At 54.3% G+C, this 14,551-nt stretch overlaps 1 protein-coding gene across 4 annotated transcripts in view; it reads left to right on the top strand.

Annotated features, from left to right (window-relative positions):
* PRKCA (protein kinase C alpha) overlaps window positions 1-14,551 on the top strand; it is a 202,077-nt gene that overhangs the window by 163,687 nt on the left and 23,839 nt on the right. For all 4 annotated transcript variants that reach the window (XR_005779847.1, XM_040437437.1, XM_040437439.1 and 1 more), the window contains 5 exons: window positions 932-1,075; window positions 2,272-2,445; window positions 2,525-2,616; window positions 3,100-3,162; window positions 5,519-5,657. Coding sequence is in view for 3 of the 4 variants with exons in the window: in XM_040437437.1 (XP_040293371.1) it covers window positions 932-1,075; window positions 2,272-2,445; window positions 2,525-2,616; window positions 3,100-3,162; window positions 5,519-5,657 (612 nt within the window). In the remaining variant the exon portion in view is untranslated. The remainder of the gene's footprint in view (window positions 1-931; window positions 1,076-2,271; window positions 2,446-2,524; window positions 2,617-3,099; window positions 3,163-5,518; window positions 5,658-14,551) is intronic.

The raw sequence follows: 14,551 nt of genomic DNA, 5'->3' as shown, positions 1-14,551 counted from the left end.
TTCAAGATCTCTGCTTGCTGTAATGTAGTGTATCAGTCTGGAGTCCACAGAGGATTACAATTGTAACACATCCTCAGCAGTGTGAGCAGGACTAGATCAGGATGATTAGCATTCACTGACAGGTGGCAGAGGTTTTTCTTCTTGTTATTTGATTCTGTATTTGACAGCCCTGCCTCGGGTGGCAGATAACAGAGAGCGATGAACTGCGCCCTCTCCATTGTATTGTGTTACTGACTTATTCCACTAGGGGGCAGCAGAGAAAGAAGACTCTGACATTTCCTTCTGCCTCCAGGTGGCTGCAGATGCTGCGGCCAGCAGGGGGTGCTGCAGGGTCTTGGGGCATCGTGCCTGACAATACATTCATGTTACCCCCTGCACTGCATATACAGTCACCTATAGCATCCGTACAGAGATTTCGGGGTTAACTGGCAGCAATTATTTATCTTGCGGCAGTGTTAATTAGCGTGTCCTCTAATGCGGGAGACGCTTGTGATTAACCATTCCTCAGTTATTACTCCTGTCTCCCGGGGCAGGATCCAGCAGTAAGTAGCCGTCAGTGCCGCCGCCACCGCGCTCTCGCTCTGCCCTACTTTCTGGATTTAATAAGGGATTTCCTTTGAGAGGTTTACTTCATCACCCTTAACCCCATCACTGCTGGTCCGCTGGACACTTCCCAGCACTAGGGGGCGCCGCTGCTCACAGGAAGTAGGCCGCAGTCTCTCGCACCTCTCAGGCCGCAAAAGGGTTAAATGCAAGATGGCCTGGAAGGTCAGCGTTAACCGAGTACTAAACTGCATGGGGGGCATAGTGCATGGGGGGGGGGGCACTTTGTGGTGGTGTTACCCCCACAAGTACGGCACTAGACGCCGCTATGACCAGCACAGGAGCTGACGCTTCAATGTTTGGGTGTTTTTTTTTTTTTTTTTTACAGAAAGCCAAACTAGGACCAGCGGGTAACAAGGTGATCAGTCCGGCGGAGGAGCGCAGACCGTACGTCCCGTCCAACAACATCGACAGCGTGCGGCTCACCGACTTCAACTTCCTCATGGTTCTCGGCAAAGGCAGCTTCGGAAAGGTGCGAGGAGAGGGGTCAGGGACTGAAACTAGGGGGTGAGGTCCTCATCGGGGATGGTGGAGGTCAGGTGCTTATTAATGGTGTAGGGGTGAGGTCCTCATCGGGGATGGTGGAGGTCAGGTGCTTATTAATGGGGTGGGGGTGAGGTCCTCATCGGGGATGGTGGAGGTCAGGTGCTTATTAATGGTGTAGGGGTGAGGTCCTCATCGGGGATGGTGGAGGTCAGGTGCTTATTAATGGGGTGGGGGTGAGGTCCTCATGGAGTGCAGTGGGGGTCAGGTGCATATTAATGGGGTGGGGGTGAGGTCCTGATGGAGGATGGTGGAGGTCAGGTGCATATTAATGGGGTGGGGGTGGGGTCCTGATGGAGGTCAGGTGCTTATTAATGGGGTGGGGGTGAGGTCCTGGTGGAGGTCAGGTGCTTATTAATGGGGTGGGGGTGAGGTCCTGGTGGAGGTCAGGTGCTTATTAATGGGGTGGGGGGTGAGGTCCTGGTGGAGGTCAGGTGCTTATTAAGGGGGTGGGGGTGAGGTCCTCATTGAAGGCAGTGGAGGTCAGGTGCATATTAATGGGGTGGGGGGTGAGATCCTGGTGAAGGTCAGGTGCTTATTAATGTAGTGGGGGTGAGGTCCTCATGGAGGGCGGTGGAGGTCAAGTGCATATTAATGGGGTGGGGGTGAGGTCCTGATGGAGGGCGGTGGAGGTCATGTGCTTATTAATGAAGTGGGGGTGAGGTCCTGGTGGAGGTCAGGTGCTTATTAAGGGGGTGGGGGTGAGGTCCTCATGGAGGGTGGTGGAGGTCAGGTGCATATTAATGGTGTGGGGGTGAGGTCCTGATGGAGGGCAGTGGAGGTCTGGTGCTTATTAATGGGGTGGGAGTGAGGTTCTCATCGGGGATGGTGGAGGTCAGGTGCTTATTGATGGAGCGGGGGTGAGGTCCTGGTGGAGGTCAGGTGCTTATTAATAGGGTGGGGGTGAGGTCCTCATGGAGGGCAGTGGAGGTCAGGTGCATATTAATGGGGTGGGGGTGAGGTCCTCATGGAGGGCAGTGGAGGTCATGTGCATATTAATGGGGTGGGGGTGAGGTTCTCATTGGGGATGGTGGAGGTCATGTGCTTATTAATGGGATGGGGGAGGGGCAGGTTGTCAGTTGAATATGGGTTGTCAGTCAGGTGACGACCCCTGCTCCTCTCCAGGTGATGTTGGCGGAGAGGAAGGGATCGGACGAACTCTACGCCGTCAAGATCCTGAAGAAGGACGTGGTGATCCAGGATGATGACGTGGAGTGCACCATGGTGGAGAAGCGGGTGCTGGCGCTCTCTGAGAAGCCTCCCTTCCTAACTCAGTTGCACTCCTGCTTCCAGACTGTGGTAAGGGGCGGGGCATGTGAGCGGCATGTGGGAGGGGCCGAGGGCCACCAGTGACATTGTCCCCTCCTTGTCCTCCTAGGACCGGCTCTACTTTGTCATGGAGTACGTGAACGGAGGAGACCTGATGTATCACATCCAGCAAGTGGGCAAATTCAAGGAGCCGCAGGCCGTGTAAGTCCGCCAGAAGGGGGCATGAGGCACACGCTACCTCACTCACATCATGTAAACGCCAGCTCTGAAGAGGGTAGGCCGGCACTGCAGAGGTTAATCAGAGGTGTGATTTTAGAGCATTTCAGTGAATTTAGAGGGAAGCGCAGAACGCTCGGCGGGAGACTGCGCGACGCAGAACAGAAGGATGAGCAGTAATCTACCCCGAGACGAGACTGTCACGTCTCATCTGCCGTCGTCTCGCCCACACTCGCTGGAACGCTCACTCATTTTATTAGATGTGACATGCAGTACAGCCGCTCTGTGTCATGTGACCCCCGCTGAGCGACAACCCATCCCGCCATCAGTGGACGTGTACCGCTAATGCGCATCACCAAGTAGAATTGTACCGAGCTGACCGCTGTGGTGGCGCAAGTGATGACACCGGTGTACCGGGGCGGGGTGCAAATACTTTAATCAATTGATCATGTGACCTCTGTCCATCAGGTTCTACGCGGCTGAGATCTCAGTTGGCCTGTTCTTCCTACACAAGAAAGGAATTGTGTACAGGTGAGAGCGCCCCCTGCTGACGCTGCCCCATAGAGTGAGAGCGCCCCCTGCTGACGCTGCCCCATAGAGTGAGAGCGCCCCCTGCTGACGCTGCCCCATACAGTGAGAGCGCCCCCTGCTGACGCTGCCCCATAGAGTGAGAGTGCCCCCTGCTGACGCTGCCCCATAGAGTGATAGCGCCCCCTGCTGAATCTGCCCCATAGAGTGAGCGCGCCACCTGCTGACGCTGCCCCATAGAGTGAGAGCCCCCCCAGCTGACGCTGCCCCATAGAGTGAGAGCGCCCCCTGCTGACGCTGCCCCATAGAGTGAGAGCGCCCCCTGCTGACGCTGCCCCATAGAGTGAGAGCGCCCCCTGCTGACGCTGCCCCATAGAGTGAGAGCGCCCCCTGCTGACGCTGCCCCATAGAGTGAGAGCGCCCCCTGCTGACGCTGCCCCATACAGTGAGAGCGCCCCCTGCTGACGCTGCCCCATAGAGTGAGAGTGCCCCCTGCTGACGCTGCCCCATAGAGTGATAGCGCCCCCTGCTGAATCTGCCCCATAGAGTGAGCGCGCCACCTGCTGACGCTGCCCCATAGAGTGAGAGCCCCCCCAGCTGACGCTGCCCCATAGAGTGAGAGCGCCCCCTGCTGACGCTGCCCCATAGAGTGAGAGCGCCCCCTGCTGACGCTGCCCCATAGAGTGAGAGCGCCCCCTGCTGACGCTGCCCCATAGAGTGAGAGCGCCCCCTGCTGACGCTGCCCCATAGAGTGAGAGCGCCCCCTGCTGACGCTGCCCCATAGAGTGAGAGCGCCCCCTGCTGACGCTGCCCCATAGAGTGAGAGCGCCCCCTGCTGACGCTGCCCCATAGAGTGAGAGCGCCCCCTGCTGACTCTGCCCCATAGAGTGAGCGCGCCCCCTGCTGACGCTGCCCCATAGAGTGAGAGCGCCCCCTGCTGACTCTGCCCCATAGAGTGAGAGCGCCCCCTGCTGACTCTGCCCCATAGAGTGAGAGCGCCCCCTATTGACTCTGCCCCATAGAGTGAGCGCGCCACCTGCTGAATCTGCCCCATAGAGTGAGAGCGCCCCCTGCTGAATCTGCCCCATAGAGTGAGCGCGCCACCTGCTGAATCTGCCCCATAGAGTGAGAGCGCCCCCTGCTGACGCTGCCCCATAGAGTGAGAGCGCCCCCTGCTGACGATGCCCCATAGAGTGAGAGCGCCCCCTGCTGACTCTGCCCCATAGAGTGAGAGCGCCCCCTGCTGACTTTGCCCCATAGAGTCAGCGCACCACCTGCTGAATATGCCCCATAGAGTGAGAGCGCCCCCTGCTGACGCTGCCCCATAGAGTGAGAGCGCCCCCTGCTGACGCTGCCCCATAGAGTGAGAGCGCCCCCTGCTGACGCTGCCCCATAGAGTGAGAGCGCCCCCTGCTGACGCTGCCCCATAGAGTGACCGCGCCACCTGCTGAAGCTGCCCCATAGAGTGAGAGCGCCCCCTGCTGACGCTGCCCCATAGAGTGAGAGCGCCCCCTGCTGACGCTGCCCCATAGAGTGAGAGCGCCCCCCTGCTGACTCTGCCCCATAGAGTGAGAGCGCCCCCCTGCTGAATCTGCCCCATAGAGTGAGCGCGCCACCTGCTGAATCTGCCCCATAGAGTGAGCGCGCCACCTGCTGACGCTGCCCCATAGAGTGAGCGCGCCACCTGCTGACGCTGCCCCATAGAGTGAGAGCGCCCCCTGCTGACGCTGCCCCATAGAGTGAGAGCGCCCCCTGCTGACGCTGCCCCATAGAGTGAGAGCGCCCCCTGCTGACGCTGCCCCATAGAGTGAGAGCGCCCCCTGCTGACACTGCTCCATAGAGTGAGAGCGCCCCCTGCTGACACTGCCCCATAGAGTGAGAGCGCCCCCTGCTGACACTGCTCCATAGAGTGAGAGCGCCCCCTGCTGACACTGCCCCATAGAGTGAGAGCGCCCCCTGCTGACGCTGCCCCATAGAGTGAGAGCGCCCCCTGCTGACGCTGCCCCATAGAGTGAGAGCGCCCCCTGCTGACGCTGCCCCATAGAGTGATAGCGCCCCCTGCTGACGCTGCCCCATAGAGTGATAGCGCCCCCTGCTGACGCTGCCCCATAGAGTGAGAGCGCCCCCTGCTGACGCTGCCCCATAGAGTGAGAGCGCCCCCTGCTGACGCTGCCCCATAGAGTGAGAGCGCCCCCTGCTGACGCTGCCCCATAGAGTGAGAGCGCCCCCTGCTGACGCTGCCCCATAGAGTGAGAGCGCCCCCTGCTGACGCTGCCCCATAGAGTGAGAGCGCCCCCTGCTGACGCTGCCCCATAGAGTGAGAGCGCCCCCTGCTGACGCTGCCTCTGATTCTTCGCAGAGACCTGAAGCTGGACAATGTGATGCTGGACTCGGAGGGGCACATAAAGATCGCAGATTTTGGGATGTGTAAAGAGCACATGGTGGACGGGGTCACAACACGGACGTTCTGCGGGACCCCCGACTACATTGCCCCAGAGGTAACCCCCTTCTTCGGCCATTTTACAGTCACCTGACCTTAGGCCACACCCACAACCGTTTATTTTACCTTCACGACTGTTCCAGCAGATTAAACGACCTGTAACCACAACCGCACAGAGTAAGGCCTCATGCACACGACCGTATGTATTTTGCGGTCCGCAAAAAACGGATCCGCAAAAAATCGTGTGACATCCGCGTGCATTCCGTATTTTGCGCAACGGAACAGCTGGCCCCTAATAGAACAGTCCTGACCTTGTCCGTAATGCGGACAATAATAGGACATGTTCTATTTTTTGCTGAACGGACATACAGGAACACGTTTTTTTCCTGGCGATTCCCTGACGGCACTGACAGGAGGGTGTCCCCGCCCCCTAGACAGAAAACAACACGGAAGCTGAAGTTTAAATGGCCTCCTCTCCTCACCTAAATCAGTGTTGTTTCCTGTCGCGCAGAAGCTCCTCCTGTGTGCTCCGGGATTCTAGATGCACGGCCTAGCCTTTTCCCCAGTCTCTAGGAGGGCCGTGCAGAGGATCGGGGGGCCTCGGGGACGCACTGCCTCCCTTCCCCATCCTTTGGCCTAAGTCCTTCGTCAGAAGGTAGCCCCGGGCTCCAGTCGCTTGCTCCTGGTTCCGAAATATCTTTACCTGGCGTACTGTGGGCGGAGACTCACCGGGCTATCGGGAAGGGAGTCTCGTTACTGGCTGCTCGTGTGCCATGACATCAGCGTCACGCCAAAGCCGGCGTTAATAGCTGGGAATGCTGTTTTCTGCGGTGTCTCATTTGCTCCTATGAAACTGGAAGCTGCCCGCAAGCCTATGAATTCTGCCTCAGTCGCCCTCAGCCCGGTAAGCCTCCTCTCCAAAATGTCGGTGGATTATATTGGTGGGGTTGTGGTTCCCTTCATTCACCCTGGGTGCTTGGTGCTGGTAGGAATTTTTTTGTATGGACTTGGATCCTACTAAAATTCTTAAATTTGATTACTTATAGGGTAGAGAAACCTCTACCGACAAAGGCACCTGGGGCCGATTCGGGCCGCAAGAAATGCGCTATTTGCCGAAAATAGTTTTGCTCTAAGGCCAAGAAAGCTCTATGCCCTAAGTGTACAGAGAAGATTGTGTCCCTCTCTTTTGGACTCCATGCGGAGCATTATTAAGGAAGAAGTCAATGCAGCAGTGGAGTCCAGGCTGCAGCCTTCATCCCCGCAGGCCTCTACATCCCACAGATCCCATAGCTCTCAGTTATAGCGGCTGGATTTAGACGAGGCAGAGATTGCCTCTAGTGACGACTCAGACTCCTCAGAAGATGGGTCTGGCAGACCGTTATTTCTTCCGGAAGACACCCAGGATCTCTTAAAAACTATAAGAGACACCATGAACCTGGAAGATACCAAAGAGAGTGTATCCAGTCAGGACCAGATGTCCCAGGGTCTGGGGGAAAGGTAGAAACGTGTTTTCCCGATTCACAATAATTTATAATCGCTTATATCTAAAGAATGGAAAGATTCTGAAAAACGTGCTCCTATTTCAAGTTCCTTTAAAAGGAAATATCCGTTTTCAGATGCGGATACTAGCCTCTGGGATAAATCACCAAAAATTGATGCACCTGTGGCTCGGATTTCAAATAAGTCGTCACTCCTGTTTGAGGACAAAAAGAGTGAGAGCCTACTCAAGAGAGCTTGGGAGACGAATGCGGCCTATTATTTCTGCTACCTGTGCTGCCAGATCCTTGTCCGTATGGTTGTCCCAGCTAGAGGATAGTTTGGCAGCAGGTACTCCCAGACAAGAGATCCTAGCATCTCTGCCAATGCTCAAACAAGCATCCAACTTCTTAGCGGACGCCTCAGCAGACTTGGTGAAGTTTTCTGCAAGGTCAGCTGCCTTATCTAACGCCACCCGCAGAGCCATATGGCTCCGGGCCTGGTCGGCGGATACAGGATCCAAAAACCGTCTTTGTTCTATCCCTTGCGAAGGCGATTGACTTTTTGGGTCAGTTTTGAACTACATATTAGAGGCGTCGGACAGGAAAAAAGGATTTCCTACTGAACCCAAATATTTCCACCAAAGACGTTCCTTTTGCTCCCAAAACAAACCTAGAGTGGACCAGAAAAAAAGGGAGTTCTCAGTAAGATGGCAGCCTTCAAGAGGAGGAGGTAAAGGATTCCTCTTCAATCCGGATAAGGCATCAAAGTCCACCCAATGACGCTAGAGGTCGGGTGGGAGCAAGATAAAAAAATTTTGCTCCAAGCTGGGAAAGGATGGGAACCTCCCCTTGGATTCTTGCCGCCATTCAAGAGGGGTTCAAACTGGAATTCAACTCTTACCCACCAAACCACTTTGTCGTAAACAAACCACTGGCCAAAAGAAAAGAGCAACTGTCTCTGGAATCCGAGCTAACCAGCCTGATTCAGAAAGAAGTCCTGCTTCCTGTTCCAAAAGACCAACATCAGCAAGGATTCTATTCCCCAATGTTTTTTATTCAAAAACCAGGAGGCTCCTTCAGGCTGATCATAAACCTGAAAAGTCTAAACAAGTGCCTAACCTACAAGAAGTTCAAAATGGAAACTATCAGGTCGATTGTAAACCTACTGCCTCCGTTTTGTTATATGGTGACAATGGACTTACAAGTAGTGTTGAGCGAACTTGTGTTCTAAGTTCTGGTTCGGGTTATCGAACAATCCCGTTATGGTCTGTGGTAGCGGAATCCATAACGGGATTCTTCGATAACCCAAACTTTGGACGCAGAACTTAAAACACAAGTTCGCTCAACACTACTTACAAGATGCATACTATCATGTGCCCATATTCAAGGACCACCAGAGATTCCTGAGAATTGCAGTCTTCATGCAACGCCGCCTCTGTCACTTCCAGTTTCAGGCTCTCCCCTTTGGCCTATCATTGGCTCCAAGGATTTTTACGAAAATAGTCGCAGAGGTAACAGCTCATCTTTATATGCAAGGTATCCTCATAGTCCTGTACTTGGACGATTTTTTAATTGAAGCCGACACGGAAGACCGTCTCCTGTCCCATCTAAGCATCGTTCAAGCTACCTTTTCAGAGCTAGGATGGATAGGAAATTTTAAAAAATCCGACCTTGCTCCTTCCCAGCAAAAGATCTTTTTAGGAGTCCTCCTCAACTCCCGCTTACTAATGTCTTTTCTACCCGAAGAGAAGCAGATCAAACTGTATCAGAACGTAAATCAATTCTGCGAACTAAGATCCACGACTATCAGAAATGTGATGACTATGTTGGGATTTCTAACAGCTACAATCCCTGCGGTCAGGTGGGCGCAAAGCCACACCAGAATTCTACAGGCTTTTCTATTGGATTCCTTGGACGGCAACAAAAGTTCCCTAGACAGGAAGGTCACTCTTCCACTACGGGTAAAGCACTCCCTAGCCTGGTGGAAGGTAAGAAAAAAATCTCCAGACAGGAGTCTTTTGGTGCCAGGAAAATCAACTGGTGGTTACTACGGATGCCAGCAGTCGTGGTTGGGGAGACTTAGTGGTTTAGGGCATCTGGGGACATTCCATGTCAAACGCCTCTTCAAATCTAAGAGCGCTCTCCACAAAGTCCTTCTGGCGCTTCATGCAAACAGTCCTCTCGGTCACATAAAAGTTCTCTCGGACAATACCACCACCGTGGCCTATTTGAACAGGCACGGAGGTACCCGATGCAAATCTCTAGTAGCGGTAACAAGAGGAATATTTCTTTGGGCAGAAAAACACCTACTATCTCTAAAAGCAATTCACCTGAAGGGGATCAACAATCTAGTAGAAGATTTTCTCAGCAGTCAAACCCTGAAAGAGGGCGAGTGGGCGCTAGACACCAACATATTTCAAAAGATGGGGCATTCCAGTCATGGATTTGTTTGCAAATCGAACCAACAGGAAGGTGAAAAAATTTTGCTCCCTATCTCCTCAAGATCATCCGGACCTCTTGGGCGCTCTGTCCTGCCCTTGCCCAGAAGGACTCCTATAAGCAATTTCCCACCTTCAGCCTGATTCCGAGGACCCTGATGAAGGTGGCAGAGGATAAAGCGCATATAATTATGATAACTCCTTACTGGCCTAGAAGGGCCTGGTTTCCTCTTCTTCTCAGCCTGTCGTCCGGAATATCTTGGATTCTTCCTATGTTTCCAGGTCTCTTGCAACAAGGTCCAGTCCCTCATCCATCTAAGGTTGATGGCCTGGAAATTGAGAGGCTAAGTCTTAAGGGGAAGGGTCTCTCGGACGCGGTGATCTCCACCTTATTGAAGATAACCTCAAAAATCTACCTCAGAACTTGGAAGGCCTTCCTCCTGTTTGCTGGATGCGAAATACATCAGGAAGCCCTGGAAAATATCCCTAAGATCTTGGATTTTCTACAAGCAGGTGTGGACAGGGGTCTCAAGCCTTCCACCCTTAAAGTCCAGATCTCAGCCCTAGGGGTCTTCATGGATACCAAACTGTCGGAGCATCCCCTAATCAGGCGGTTTATTAAAGGAGCAATCAGAGATTCCCCTTCCATCCGTTCTTCCGTCCCTCCCTGGGACTTAAATTTAGTCCTTACGGTTTTGATGGATCTTCCGCTTAAGCCCATTGAGGATATCTCTCTAAAGCTCCTAACTCTGAAGACCACCTTCCTTCTTGCCATTGCTACGGCCAGAAGGATTGGCGAAATCCAAGCTTTCTCCTGCCATCCTCCTTATCTTAAAATTTTGGATGACCGCATTGTACTGAGGCATTGCCCGTCTTTTCTCCCGAAGGTAGTATCGAGATTTCATTGTAATCTAGAAGTCGCCTTACCATTTTTTTGCCCCTCTCCTACATCTGATCAGGAGAGAAAATTCCATAACTTGGATGTAAGGCGGTGTGTGCTGGCCTACCTGAAGATTTCGGAACAGTTCAGGAATTCAGACCGTCTTTTTCTCCAATTCCAGGGGCCTAATAAAGGTCGGGCAGCCAGTAAAGCTACGATCGCCAGATGGATTAGAGACACTATTGCCTTATGCCATGTCCAGTAGAATTAAGATCCTCCAAGACGTCTCAAAGCCCACTCGACAAGAGCGGTGTCAGCTCCCTGGGCTGAATCTGCCTCTATCTCTATTGATCAGATCTGGAGAGCAGCAGCTTGGGCGAATCCAATGACTTTCTTTAACCATTATAGATTGGATGTGGTCCATAACCAGGCCCTCTCCTTCGGACGCAGAATTCTTTCTGCAGTAGTCCCTCCCTAGTTTATTTCTCTGTTAATCCTCCTGTCAGTGCCGTCGGGGAGGCTATTGGAAAATCCAATTACCGGTAAGAGTAATTAACCCATTTTGTGGACCCATTGAAGTGAATGGTTCCGCATACGGTCCGCAAACAAAACAGAACGGACACGGAAAGGAAATACGTTTGTGTGCATGAGCCCTAATTCAGGAGAGAAGTGAGAAGCAGGGCCTTTAGCAGCACAGAGTATTTAAGGAGAGGAGAGTAAGGAGCAGGACGCCTCAGCAGCAGAGAGCATTTCAGGGAAGAAGAGTGAGAAGCACGGCCTCTCAGCAGCACAGTTACCAGCGCCCCTTCTGTGTGTATAATGGATCCCTCAGCAGTAAGGTACCGGCGCCTCGTCTGTGTGTATAATGGATGCCTCAGCGGTGAGGTACCGACACCTCATCTGTGTGTATAATGGATGCCTCAGCAGTAAGGTACCGGCGCCTCGTCTGTGTGTATAATGGATCCCTCAGCAGTAAGGTACCGGCGCCTCGTCTGTGTGTATAATGGATGCCTCAGCAGTAAGGTACCGGCGCCTCGTCTGTGTGTATAATGGATGCCTCAGTGGTGAGGTACCAGCACCCCTTCTGTGTGTATAATGGATCCCTCAGCGGTGAGGTACCGACACCTAATCTGTGTGTATAATGGATGCCTCAGTGGTGAGGTACCGGCGCCTCGTCTGTGTGTATAATGGTTGCCTCAGCGGTGAAGTACCGGCGCCTCGTCTGTGTGTATAATGGTTGCCTCAGCGGTGAAGTACCGGCGCCTCGTCTGTGTGTATAATGGATCCCTCAGCGGTGAAGTACCGGCGCTGCAGCCTCGTTTGCTGGATCTGTCACTCTGGACTTCTTCTTTGGCTTTAACCTATAGGTTTAACCCATCACTGCCCTGTCTCTTTTTCCCGATTGTTTGGATCCAGCCTGCAGTGTAAAGAATGGAGGCCTCCCACCTGGTGGTCACAGCAGGGTACATACAGTATTCTGGACACATACATATAGACCAGAGCCCGGAGCAGTGTGGAGTGACCACCATTTTTTACCCTGCAGGCTGCATCCAGGGAGCTGGAGTACTTATTTATGGTGAGGTTTAGAATTGCGCAGTTAATCCTCGTGTTTAGCACTTATGGTAATGAGCGGCTCGGTCACCGCGGGCGCTGAGCTCGTAATAACCTCTCCTGCGTCAGACGGCCGCCGCTAAATTACACTTCTTATATAAGACGGGGGAGGGAAAGCAGAGCGAGCGCGGCCGGCACCAAGAACCATTGTGTTCACCATGGAAATCCAGCGCTGCATCACTCCAGTAATGAGACCAGAGCTCTGAATATCATGCCAGAGCAACGGTGAAGACTGACACACCGGCAGAGCAGAGGACACAGTGCTAAGATGTCTGCCTTCAGTGTGTATATAAAGCTGGGTGACAAATGCTTGGACCTAAGACGTGTCCGGTGACCTCCCCCGCCTTCCGCATCAGTTACTGTATAAATGGCGAGCGGCCGGCACGTGCGGCCTCTAAGCACACCATTATATGATGATGATTTCTTTAAAAAAAATATTTTTGCTGCTTCCTGACTTTTCCATCGTCGGCACGTTCTCTCTCTGTGTCGGGGGCAGCAGGAATCTTCGGAGCGTTCTGTCCATGTGTTATCGGTGCGTTCTCTCCATGTGTCGGGGGCAGCGGAGATCGTGTTGTTGGTGCGATCTCATCATGTGTCGGGGGCACCAAGAATCGTCGGAGCGTTCTGTCCATGTGTTATCGGTGCGTTCTGTCCATGTGCAGAGGGCAGCGGAGATCGTGTTGTTGGTGCGATCTCATCATGTGTCGGGGGCAGCGGGGATCGTGTTGTCTGTGCGTTCTCTCCATGTGCCGAGGGCAGCAGGGATCGTGTTGTCGGTGCGTTCTCTCCAAGTCTCGGGGGCAGCAGGGATCGTGTTGTCGGTGCGTTCTCTCCATGTCTCGGGGGCAGCAGGGATCGTGTTGTCGGTGCGTTCTCTCCATGTGTCGGGGGCAGCAGGGATCGTGTTGTCGGTGCGTTCTCTCCATGTCTCAGGGGCAGCAGGGATCGTGTTGTCGGTGCATTCTCTCCATGTCTCGGGGGCAGCAGGGATCATGTTGTCGGTGCGTTCTCTTCATGTGCCGAGGGCAGCAGGGATCGTGTTGGTGCGTTCTCTCCATGTGCCGAGGGCAGCAGGGATCGTGTTGTCGGTGCGTTCTCTCCATGTGTCGGGGGCAGCATGGATCGTGTTGTCGGTGCATTCTCTCCATGTGCAGAGGGCAGCAGGGATCGTGTTGTCTGTGCGTTCTCTCCATGTGCCGAGGGCAGCGGGGATCGTGTTGTCGGTGCGTTCTCTCCATTTGTCAGGGGCAGCAGGGATCGTGTTGTCGGTGCTTTCTCTCTGTGTCTGGGGCTGCAGGGATCGTGTTGTCGGTGCGTTCTCTCCATTTGTTCGGGGCAGCAGGGATCGTGTTGTCGGTGCGTTCTCTCCATGTGTCGGGGGCAGCAGGGATTGTGTTGTCGGTGCGTTCTCTCCATGTGTCGGAGGCAGCAGGGATCGTGTTGGTGCATTCTCTCCATGTCTCGGGGGCAGCAGGGATCGTGTTGTCGGTGTGTTCTCTCCATGTGCAGAGGGCAGCAGGGATCGTGTTGTCGGTGCGTTCTCTCCATGTGCCGAGGGCAGCAGGGATCGTGTTGGTGCGTTCTCTCCATGTGCCGAGGGCAGCAGGGATCGTGTTGGTGCGTTCTCTCCATGTGTCGGGGGCAGCAGGGATCGTGTTGGTGCATTCTCTCCATGTCTTGGGGGCAGCAGGGATTGTGTTGTCGGTGCGTTCTCTCCATGTGTCGGGGGCAGCAGGGATCGTGTTGTCGGTGCGTTCTCTCCATGTGTCGGGAGCAGCAGGGATCGTGTTGGTGCATTCTCTCCATGTCTCGGGGGCAGCAGGGATCGTGTTGTCGGTGCGTTCTCTCCATGTGCCGAGGGCAGCAGGGATCGTGTTGGTGCGTTCTCTCCATGTCTTGGGGGCAGCAGGGATCGTGTTGTCTGTGCATCTCTCCATGTGCCGAGGGCAGCGGGGATCGTGTTGTCGGTGTGTTCTCTCCATGTGCAGAGGGCAGCAGGGATCGTGTTGTCTGTGCGTTCTCTCCATTTGTTCGGGGGCAGCAGGGATCGTGTTGTCGGTTCTTTCTCTCTGTGTTGGGGGCAGCAGGGATCGTGTTGTCGGTGCGTTCTCTCCATTTGTTCCGGGCAGCAGGGATCGTGTTGTCGGTGCGTTCTCTCCATGTGTCGGGGACAGCAGGTATTGTGTTGTCGGTGCGTTCTCTCCATGTGTCGGGGGCAGCAGGGATCGTGTTGGTGCATTCTCTCCATGTCTCGGGGGCAGCAGGGATCGTGTTGTCGGTCCGTTCTCTCCATGTGTCGGGGGCAGCAGGGATCATGTTGTCGGTGCTTTCTCTCTGTGTCGGGGGCAGCAGGGATCGTGTTGTCGGTGCGTTCTCTCCATTTGTCCGGGGCAGCAGGGATCGTGTTGTCGGTGCGTTCTCTCCATGTGTCGGGGGCAGCAGGGATTGTGTTGTCGGTGCGTTCTCTCCATGTGCCGAGGGCAGCAGTGATCGTGTTGGTGCGTTCTCTCCATGTGCCGAGGGCAGCAGGGATCGTGTTGGTGCG

Source organism: Bufo bufo, chromosome 6 (assembly GCF_905171765.1).
Source record: "Bufo bufo chromosome 6, aBufBuf1.1, whole genome shotgun sequence".
In the NCBI taxonomy this organism is placed as follows: domain Eukaryota; kingdom Metazoa; phylum Chordata; class Amphibia; order Anura; family Bufonidae; genus Bufo; species Bufo bufo.
This window is presented reverse-complemented; position numbering and strand designations above follow the sequence as displayed.